Here is an 11,577-nt window from a genome sequence, read left to right on the forward strand (position 1 = left end):
TAATAAAACATCATCAACATTGACGGTAATTTTCCGGGAGGTTCCAAACATGTTCCACTAGGGCATTGCGAAGTCGATGGTGCGTCCTTCTATCACGTAACTCCGCGAAGACCCGCATTTGCGTTTCAACCCTTTCATCCTTAGTTGGTGCATCAGAAAAGTAATCATTCCATAAATGTGTCGCGGATTTGGCATGATCTCGTGATAAAACCCTTCTTGGTCTAGGAACACGTGAACTTGACTCGTCATCGTTTGATTTGTCTTCGTTACAAAGATCAAAAATGGCGCATGCGATCTCTGGATTAAATAGAGTGTTCATTTGCGTGACGGTGTTGGTAAGGAAATTGAATTCATCACTTGATGATGATGATGAAGTAGACATAATTTTGATGGTGTTTGAAATGATATGTTTGTGTGTTAAAATGAAATGAAATGTTTGTATGTTAAAATGAGAATAAGGTTAGTGTTTAATGTTGGTATATGATTACGTTATAATAAACGCATGTCCATAAATCATTTAAGCTATGAGGTTACACAAAATGACACGTGAACTCTATATAATTAATTAATGTATTAAAGTAATATATTAATTAATATGATCATGAAATTATTAATTAAACTATATTAAAAGTGTAATAATGTTTAATTAATTAAAAGAGAAGGTGTTTAAGTGAATTTATGAATTAGAATTGTTTCTAAATTCCACTATGGGGGACGAAAATTCTAGGATTGTAAAGCCTTTAGGATTGCTTGTCCACCAAGGTAAAAACCGTTTTAATTAAGGCTATAAATAGAGAGGTTAGGCTTAAGGGTTTTTCATTCATTCACAAGACAATTAGATTTGTAAATCACTCCCCCCCCCTCTCTCTCTCTCTCTCTCTCTCTCTCTCTCTCTCGTTCTCTCGATCGGCCGAATCAAAAAACCCAAAGGGTTTTTGGTTTCAGGATTTCGACTTTTAGGTGAAAACACAAAGGGTTTTGTGAGTTCGTGATCGGGTACTAGCATACGACATAGGGGTGTCAAGTGTTTGATCATAGAGAGGTTTTAGTTTAGACACTAAAATAATAATAATAATAATTATTATTAATAATATTATTGTAAGCTTTGCGCAAAGGTACACGTTTCGATTCTCTCTTTGTTAATTAATATGATTTTGCATATATGTTTCTATTCCGCCGCGTACTCGTGAATTGTTATGTGTTTATATTCAAACATTTAAATAGGGGAAAAAAAGTAACCGTTGAAAGAAAAAAAATAACAAATAAATAACAAACGGCTATAATCAATCCCACATATAACATCCACAAACTTGCTAGTGTGGACTCCGAGCAAAAGATGCACCACAAGGATGATGGGTGTCAATAAGCTTCCAGCGTCCTACGGCCTCAAGACGCAAGCCATGTACATTTATAAGCACCACCTTAACAGAAAAGAAATGTAAATAACTTTACTCCTATCTTATGACACAAAGACCGTTTGTAAAGAAGTAAAGATCGAACTATTAACCTTTGTTACTAAACTCACATGATATCAGATATCTTTGACCTCGGTCTCTAGAAACGCGTGATTTTTACTTGATCACTTATCATATTTTTCTTAAATAGTATATTTGAGTAGTAAATACTCATTATGTAGATATTGAATTAGAAATATGCAAAGTATCATATCTTTTTGGCATTTACTTTACAGACTATATTTATAAGCTAGCCTAGTGTTGTATCCAGGTTTCCATTAATTGATTATTATTACATTATTACATGCCTTTATGGCTTTATGTTTTACTATAGGAAGTAACTTAGATTTGGGGAATTGAAGCAAATGAGCAAGCAGGGCCTTTTACATAGCAATAACATTGCCATGTGAGTCCAAATCTCATTAAAAGCCACCTTCTCTTCCAACCCCCATCTTCTTCATTTCACACTCTCACCGACACTCTCACTCCCACATGCCACCCCATTATATCATCATCTTTATTAAGGTTTAAGATCCAATTCCACAATATAGATCTTTAGACTCATTCTATAGATAAAGGTTTTACCAAATATGGCTCCACTCTATGTTCATGTCCAATCTTTCACAAAGGTATTGTTTTTTCTAGTAATATTTGCTTTATTACATACACATCCTTCTTGTTCTCTTCAACCTACAATTAGTAGGAGAAATTTGTTGGAAAAGAATTTTGTAACACAAGATTCAGATGGGGTTCAATTGTCTACCAAAGAGAAGTCTAGTACAAGTCTTGATTCACTTAGTACACCCATTCAAAGCAAGAACAAAACCAAGCTAGCTAAACCCATCACCATTTCCCCCACCACAAATTCAACCAAAAACAATAAACTTCAAGAAAAGGTACTTCTTAAGAAGACTAATTCTACTTCCAAACCATCAAATTTTACAAAAACTACATCAAAGGTCACAACTTTGGTATCAAAATCTTCAAATTCCACAAAACCCATTTCTAAAACCACAAATTCTACAAAACCCATATCCAAAATCATTAATCCCACAAAACCCATCTCCAAGAAAACAAACTCAACAAAACCCATTTCTCTTTTGACCCAAAAATCAACAGATCCAATAGCTAAAAAGACCAACAAAGTGGTGAACAAACCACCCACAATAGATAAAAAGTCAAAGTCAACGAAACCAGTCAACGGTTTGACTTTCTTAGAAAATGATGATGAAGATGATTTTGTTTCAGAATTTAGAGATCTTCCCCTTAGATTCCAAGAAACATTACTTCCTGATCTTGAAGTACTTTCAACAACTTCAAAAGCATATTTAAACAAAGCCAATAAACAACTCTCAAAAGGGTTTAATCCTTATGTTGGTAAAAAATATGCACCAATAGTTGCCTCTGGTATTTCATTTGCATTCATTTTGATACCATTTCTTTTAGTGTCACTCATTTTCAACAAAATAAAAGCCTACTTTTCACTTCAAAAACTTATAATATTCATCCAAATATATCTAGCTATATACTTTTCAATACTATCACTTTCATCACTTGTGACTGGACTTGAACCCCTGAAGTTTTTTTATGCAACTTCACAGTCAACATATGTATGCGTACAATTATTACAAACACTTGCATATGTGTTGTATCTATTGGTTCTGTTAATGTATCTTGTGTTGGTTTTTTCAACTGAAACAAGTATTGGGTTGAAGATGTTGGGATTGGGGCAAACATTTGTAGGATTTGCTGTTGGGCTTCATTATTATATGACAGTTTTTCACAGAGCAGTGTTAAGGCAGCCACCCAAGACTAGTTGGAAGGTTCATGCTGTTTATGCCACGTGTTTTCTTTTTATTTGTCTGTTAGGTACAGCTGAAAGAAGAAAGAAAGCTTATGTGGTTGATGGTAGTGAGGAGGGGAAAAAAAGCTAGTGATCACTTTCTATTATTTGAAGTCTTTTTACTTTAATCGCTTTTTTTTTTGTTTTTATTTTTTGGACATCTTTGTTCCAATTAGTTCATGGATGTCATACAAAATGTACTTTTCATATGTGATTATAATGGGCCTTTTTGATATAGAGGTTATTGGGTTTATGGTGTCTAGAGTTAGTGGGTTTATTCAATTTATATATGATGAAACCAATAATTGTAATAGATCTATAAATATATGAGCAATTATTTATTCAATAGAAATGATATATCAAGTTTATTGAGCAGTGTGACATCTTTGTACTGTGTGTTTGTGATAGACTGATAGTTACTTTCAATCAATATTATTTCTTTTAAAAATAGCTTAAAATTTTTCCTAAAGACTGATTTGCTCAAGGAAAAAATTAATATGCACAAGAAATAAATTATAAAATGACTTCAATGCTCTTAATCTTATTTTTACCAAACCCCTTTTTTATTTATAATTTTTTATTTATAAAGTTTTCCGTAAGTTTGTAAAGCTATATTTTTAACCCACCGTTCACCTTTAAGATGGCAAGGGTTCATGGTAATATAATGTATAAAACCAAAAATGAAAATGAATTACAAAATAATGATTTAATCTATTTTAATCAAATAAAACAATCTATACTACAACATTAAAAGGAAGGGGAAAAAACAAGAAAAAAAATAAGATGTTTAACTTAACAAACCATAAAATGTGACCAATTTCATAGTATAACAATCTAATACATACAACAAAATGATCATCTTAAAGCAAATAATTTACAATAACATCCTAATATTTATCAAACATTCAAACATAATACATGTCTTATCAATATAATAAAAATTAAATAAGTTTTTTGTTATATTCTAGCAAGTTGAAAACATATAACTCTCTCCGTCTCACTAATCTTGTCCATTTCAAAGTCAAATTTTATAAACTTTGACCATATATATTTTTATTTGTGCTATATAATAGTTGATCAAAGTTATACCAATGAAACATACATTTAAAACAAAATCAATTCATATAATTTTCAAGGAATAATCTAAAACACAAGCAAAAATATTTATGGTCAAATTTCGTAAAGTTTAACTTTAAAAATTTAAAAATGGACAAGATTAGTGGGACGGAGGGAGTATGAATTAGCAATTATATTATAATATATACATGTAACGAAGTAAACGAAATCATTCATAATACAATAATATTGAAGATGAAATATTAATAGAAATTAGAATTAATAAATCTAACCAACCTAAAGTAACGAAAATCAAGAAATAATATACCAAATCTTCATGGCTTGTTAATTACCGAATAAAATGCTTGCTCTGTGATGCCGCTAACAATGTAATTCTCAGTATCGAAAGGATTCTGATAGGGTTGACGTATTTAGTTTTTAGACTAATTCTCATTATTCTATTTTCAATCATATTAATTTTCTCCTTGGTCAAAGAAGTAATATTAAAAAACACGCCCCGTATCACGACCATGTTAATTAGTATTTTGACCATCCACTTTTTGCAGCGAGGGTCGCTGCAAAAACCCTAGAAACGTCAGCTTTACACTAACCACGCGTTTAAATGTTTTGACTAGTGTAAATGCATTTATTGCAGCGAGGGTCGCTGCAATAAATTAACCGGGACCCATTTTCGGAATAAAAGCGGTCCACCCATCCATTCCATCATTTTCATCCGCTTTTCATCTAAGATTTCAACCAAACCCATCCACCAAAACACCTCCAGCTACTAACAATCCGGCCACCACGACACCACCAAAACACCTCCTATTTTAACAATCCAGTCCTCTTGTTGTAACAATCCGGCCACCACGAAGTTTCGGGATCATCACCCTCGCCAGCCACCACCGCCAGCCACCACCGTCGGTCCCCTTTTACAGGGAAGTAGTATTAGCAGCGACATCTGGACTTTTAGGAGCCCACTATTTTCCGGCCGCCATTTGATTTTCCGGCCATCCTCCCCCAATCCGGCCGCCGTTTGATTTTCCGGTCGTCCTCCCCCAAATTTTCCGACCATCTCAAATTCTAGTGTGTATTTTCCGCTTTTTGATTTTTATTATATGTGTTTTTGATAGTTAATTGATTATATTGGTATGTTAGTATAGTTTTTGTATACATATTAGTTTTGTTAGGATTATTAGTTTACTTTAGGATTTTAATAGGTTTGTTAGTATAGTTAGTTTTGTTTTGATGATAATTTAGTGATTTGTATTACAATGTTTAGTAATTTGTTAGGAGCCCATTAATTTGTTAGTTTTGTTAGGATTATTAGTTTACTTTAGGATTTTAACAGGTTTGTTAGTATAATTAGTTTAGTTTTGTTGATAATTTAGTGATTTGTTAGGAGCCCACTAATTTGTGTTGTTAGTGATTTGTTAGAATATATAGTCATTAGTGTTAGGTATTTTAGTGTTTGGTTAGAATATATTGTTAGATGAAAAATTACGTAGATTAAAATTTGTTAAAAAATTGATTAAAATAAATAGCCAAGATTATGCTAAAAATATATGTATCAAACTAAATAGCTAAGATTATGTAAAAAATTGATTAAAAAAAACTACTTAAAACGTATAAAAATTTAGTTTAACAAAAATATAGATAAAACTATATATAAAAATTAAGTAAAAAAATATGACGTGTAAAAAAGGTAGTTAGTTAAAAATATATTATAGAACTAAATAGCCAAGATTATGTAAAAAATTTGATTAAAATAAACTACTTAAGACGTATATAAAAGATTATAAAAAATTGATTAAAATTAAAAGTATAAAAGTCAATATATATTGTATAAACAAAGTTCTAAAAGTTATTATAAAGTTAAAAAGATATATATAAAAGTAATAAAAAAAAGTTATAAAGTTTACTAAACGTTTGCATAAAAAGTATATACAAAAAATATAATTGAAAAGATATATATAAAAGTAATAAAAAAATAAGTTACATTGAATAAAATATTTGATAATTTTGGATCTTTCTTAACCTTGATCATTTTGTTATATGTATATGTGATACTTTTGTTATATGTGATAATTTTGGATCTTTTCTTAAACCTTTATTTTGTTAAGTTGAATAAAATTTGTGATAATTTTGTTATATGATTTGTATGTTGCAAAAAATGTATAATATGATTTGTATTTTGCAGTATAAATGGCTACTTACCATAGCGGTGATGGTGGTAATGAAGACACGCGTAAACCATGGTAGAGGATAGCATGGGGCTGCAAAGGCAGCGGCGGTAAGGAAAATGGTTGTTTATAGTTCATATTTTAATTTAATATATTTTTACTAATTTGTTTTTTTAATTTTTGGTAGCCCCAAGAAAGGGAAAGGGGAGGGGGCCCTGTCAGAACTTAAATCTCGAGGCCGAGTTCGCCAAAAGAGGTCGTCTGTCGATAGACTTTGACACCCGCAATCTAAAAATGTGGCAGGCGATCGGCCCAAACTATAGCATGTACAAGAGCCTCATTGGTACACTGGTCCGCCACATCCCTTAGACCTACGACTGTTGGGACCATGTGCCTGCCGAAAGAAAGGAGTTTATCATCCTGACATTAAACGTAAAATATTTATAATTTTTAATTTCTTCTTTGATGTTTGTATAAATTTTTAATTTCGCTAACTATTACTTTTATAAATTGCAGACGAGGTTCAAATTTGACCACTTCATTCAGATTCCTGACCCCGAGGATCCTATCAAGCAGGGATTCAAGTTGTGTGTTGATAGGGACTGCTCAGATCAGTATCGGCTCCGAAAGAGCCAGTTCAAGAGAGCCCACTTTTCCAAAAAGGGGGGCCTGAAAGCAGTTCCTAGAGGGTATGTCGCAGGAGGACGGGAGAGCTTTGTTGGGGTACTACCAGAGGGAGGACCGGGTCAAGAAGTCGGAGACAAACAACATGAACAGGGGCAAGCAAGTTCTTTCGGGGACCCATGGTCGTAAGTCTTACTCTCAATACGTCCACCAGGAGAAGGTTAGTTATGAAATATATAAGTATTAAATATATATACTTGTGTTTAAAAGTATAAGTTAAAGAATGTATATTCTTATGATAAATTGATCTGTTTACAGGTTGAAAATAACCAGGACATGGACTTGGTGGATTTGTCCGAGATTAAGCACAAGAAGAAGAAGGATAAAAAGTGGGAACACCCCATGGCGGAAGAAGTACATGTAAGTGTCTCTCTTTAAGGTTTTTTATTTTTTAGTATTAAATGTTAATTAATCAACCTTATGTATAATGTAACGTTTTTTACAGACTTAGCTCAAGAAGAAGAAGAAGGAGGCTTAACAGGACCCCGTTCCAACACCACAGCCTGACATTGTCATGGAGGTGCGGGAACCCCGGGCGGGGCATCGTCGAGGCATAGGGTGGGTCATCAGGCAGATGGGTACCCAGGCGTATGACTATACGCATCTTACAGAGGGACAGGGTGCCCAGCCTTATCAGTCAGGGCATAGCCAGTCTCATCAGGCACAACCTACCCACGGGACTAGCCAGGCACGTCCAGAATTCGACTTGAACAATGACCCACCTCAGACTAGCAATTCCTCCTTATTTGAGGAATTGTTTAACTATTCTAGTTATGCACAGACTTCTTTTCCTCCTCGGGCGGCCCAGCAGTTGCCCACAACCCCTCAATTCTCAGACGAATCGTATCATGTCAACTTGGATGATGATGATGATGAGGTCGATGATGCTCATCATTAGTATTTTGTGGTTATGAACAATATATTTTGTGTCGTATGAATTATGTTTGTGGTGTATATGTGTTTATCTTTTCGAATGTGTTGATGATGATGTTCATAATAACAAAAAAAGTAAGGAAATGCACGCCACAACTTAAATGATGTCGGATGTATAAAAAACAGATTCTCCAATCGACCAGATACACTGTTTGTTGTATGATAATACAAGTAATTATGCTCCTTAAGCAAACTGAACATAACCTGTGTCGGTTGAACAATATGTCGTATGTATGTCGTTTCAGATACTCTATCATAGTAAATAAATAAAAAGATATGTAAATTTGATATATTAAACCTGCATTGGAGTGTTCCCATATTTTTTCGGCCGCCTTCTTCCGCATAGCTTTTTGGAAATTGTAAATGTCTTCGTTGCGGGTCAAGTTTCCTGGAAATCTTTCTTTCAATAGCTTTAACATCTTACGGGGCGTAGTACCGTTATGATATTCATCTTCCAGAAATGATATCTCATCTTCAGTCAACCTTCTTGCGTACGCGTAACCCTCCAAATTCTCAGCTGGATAGTGATTATGTGTGTCGTCTACAACAGTTACCCTCCAACCATCATCAGTCAAACGACCGATTAATCTAAAGGGGCAATGACATTTAAGTGTCTTTTTAACGAGCCCGCTTATCCTATCATCCATTTTCCTAGAAAGATTACAGACTATCGTCATTTTATTTTTTACATTAGCTAAGTTGGAATTTGTTCGTCGTTTGATTAACACATAACCAAGCTGCAATGCTGTACTTTTGGCCCAGTTGAACAATTCTTCGTCTGAATCGAACACCTAAATTAGTTTTTTTTTTAAATTATCATTAAATTGTATACTTATAAATATCTAATATTTTAAATATGCAATAAGTTTAACAACGAACACAAATTAAGTAGTACTAAAATATAAATTGTTTAATGATATTTGGTATAAAAAGTAAAGTGATTTCTTTTAATGCAAGCATTATTTATATTAAGTGGGAAAGTAAGTGATTCTAAAAATTAACAACGATACCTGATCGGTGTGGAAAACCCTAGCGTCGTAGTCAAAATGAGGGGCCGTCTCTGGTATCTCAAATTCCTCATCAGGTTCTTTTAAGTGAAGCTCAAAACCTTCCGCACCCATTTCGCCCCATATACTTTCAAAATCCATCTGAAATATATATACATATACATAAACAGTATGAAAAATTCAATGCTTAAATTTTTATAAAGATTACAAACAAACCTTTGTAACTAGTATATATATATATACTTACTATATATAAACATATATATATATATATACTTGAAAAACATACATATATACACCTATATATATTGAAAATCTAATATATATATATAAATTTATATATCTATATATATCTATAAACATGAACATACATATATTGAAAGTCTATAGAGAACATACCTTATTGGTGAAACAAAAGCGAAGTTATATGAAAATGACGCTACGCGAGTTTAGATATATAGAACTGTCCGTACACTGTGAACTTGATGGTCCACAGTGTACGAATATGTACGAAGGAGTTTTTGCAGCGAGGGTCGTTGCAATAAGTCTGGTCAGGTTACCAGAATAGTGGTTGGGTCACCAGACGCTTTAAAAAAATTCCTCAATTCTCAATATATGACATTGGTATTCAATTATTCATATGTCCTATGTCCTGCTCCTTTCTGCAAAGGATCATAGTGCCGACAACGGCAAATCATTTATCTCTTTATTTAGGCCTTTCCTTATTAACACTCTTTATTATTTTTTTTATTCTTTTATCCTTTCTGTCACGTCAACTTTTCTATCCTCTATAACATCCAAAAACATTCCAAAAAAATTGGCCATCTTCTCCAAAGCCCAAACCATCTAGAAGTGTTCAATCTGTCATCAAAATTTCAATTTTTTTTATTTCCACAGCCACAAACTCGATTTTGAGACCCACACGCGCGTTTCTTCTTGGCACAAACCCTCCGGATGCAGGAGTGGACGCGACCCGTGCTACTTGCGTCTTCGGATGGCACAACGTTAGACACGGGGTTAAATCCCTTATATGGAGCGGCCTTACGCACGCATGCTAAAGCTCAGTTTGAATCTGGGACTCAATGTTATTTTCTTTATAATGCGAGTTAGATCAATATATGAATTAGTATTCCTGGATTTGAGATTGAAAAGTCACGATTTTAATTTTTGGTGTAAGCACTTTAGGCTAAGGATAGATTATCTTTTAGACGAATTCGTCGACCGACAATATTTTTAAAAAAAATGAATTTCCTATAAATAGAAGTTAGATATATGAAGAAAGAATGTTATTGAACACAAATCTCTTATATTAATAAAAGATAATTGTTTCTAGAACTTTTTTCCTTATGTGGCATGCTAACATTTTTTGTTAAACTATTTTCTAAAAATTTATGATGTCATAATTGTTTTTCTTTATTTTCAAAAAACTCTTTAAGCTCTTTATTTTCTACAAATTATTTTTCTTTAGTTCATTATTTTTAATTTTTATATTTATCATTGATTTATGTTAGTTATTTTTTACTTTTTCATCACCCTAATCAGTTTATATATTAATTTTCATCTTTATAAGTATATGACTATCTTCATATCAAAAAATATACTCGTAATATATTGACAACAAATTACATACAACAACAACAACGATACCCAATCCAGCAAAAGCCGAGTTTGGGGGAGGTAGAATGTAGACAACCTTACCCCTACATGAAGGTACAGAGGTTGCTTCCAAAAGGATTTCTGGCCAAAAAGAGGCAAAAGATAGAGAGTGTAAAAATTTTAGTAACCATACATGCACTACAAATCATATTGCATTTGTTCACACTTTTAGGTGAGTGTGAACAAATTAAAAATTTTGTCACGCTTTTTAGTTTGTAGAAGTATATTAAATTAAAAGTGTATGGAAATTTCTCCACACTAAAAAGTGTGTATAAATAAAAGTTCACACTTTTTAGTGTGAACTTTCATAGTTATTTTGTTATACCTCATTTGTTTCCGGTAACTTTGTAGTGATGTCAGTCGAATATCGTCTGACTACATTACAATTAGAAAAGAATAGCACACCACATTACACACTTTAGCGCAAAATGGACAATACATAGTAAAAAGGGCATTTAAACCTATTAAACATGTCCATGTGCATACAACCAAGCAGGAATCCAACAATTACGAGCGGTATGTGTAAGAACTCCCCTAAACCTCCTCCCAACAAATCAAAGAAGCAAATAAGGTTAAACCAGACTTACATAAAACTCTCATAAATTACATACATAAGTCTATATATTTGTTCGTTTTAACTTTTTAATTAAGCGGCCCGGGTTGAACCCGAGTTTATTAGCTAGTTTATAATTAAAACAAAATACAAATAATATTGTTAACGACTAAATATCTATATCTAAACAATATGGAGATCTTGAAAG

At 32.8% G+C, this 11,577-nt stretch overlaps 1 protein-coding gene across 1 annotated transcript; it reads left to right on the top strand.

Moving 5' to 3' along the window:
• Positions 1–2,044: 2,044 nt before the first annotated feature.
• On the top strand, positions 2,045–3,665 carry LOC122587851. The gene is made up of 2 exons (XM_043760015.1): positions 2,045–2,831; positions 3,324–3,665. The coding sequence occupies exons 1-2, from the start codon at positions 2,045–2,047 to the stop codon at positions 3,386–3,388; spliced, it is 852 nt and encodes a 283-aa protein (XP_043615950.1). The 3' UTR covers positions 3,389–3,665.
• The last annotated feature ends 7,912 nt before the right edge of the window (positions 3,666–11,577 follow it).

This window comes from Erigeron canadensis, chromosome 2 (assembly GCF_010389155.1).
Source record: "Erigeron canadensis isolate Cc75 chromosome 2, C_canadensis_v1, whole genome shotgun sequence".
Classification (NCBI taxonomy): domain Eukaryota; kingdom Viridiplantae; phylum Streptophyta; class Magnoliopsida; order Asterales; family Asteraceae; genus Erigeron; species Erigeron canadensis.

What these genes read in the sequence shown, in the direction of transcription:
- LOC122587851 (XM_043760015.1), top strand. Translation starts at nt 2,045, where the DNA reads ATGGCTCCACTCTATGTTCATGTCCAATCTTTCACAAAGGTATTGTTT. An exon ending in AGGGTTTAATCCTTATGTTG is followed by an intron (nt 2,832 to 3,323) that starts GTAAAAAATATG and finishes TTTGTCTGTTAG; the next exon opens with GTACAGCTGAAAGAAGAAAG.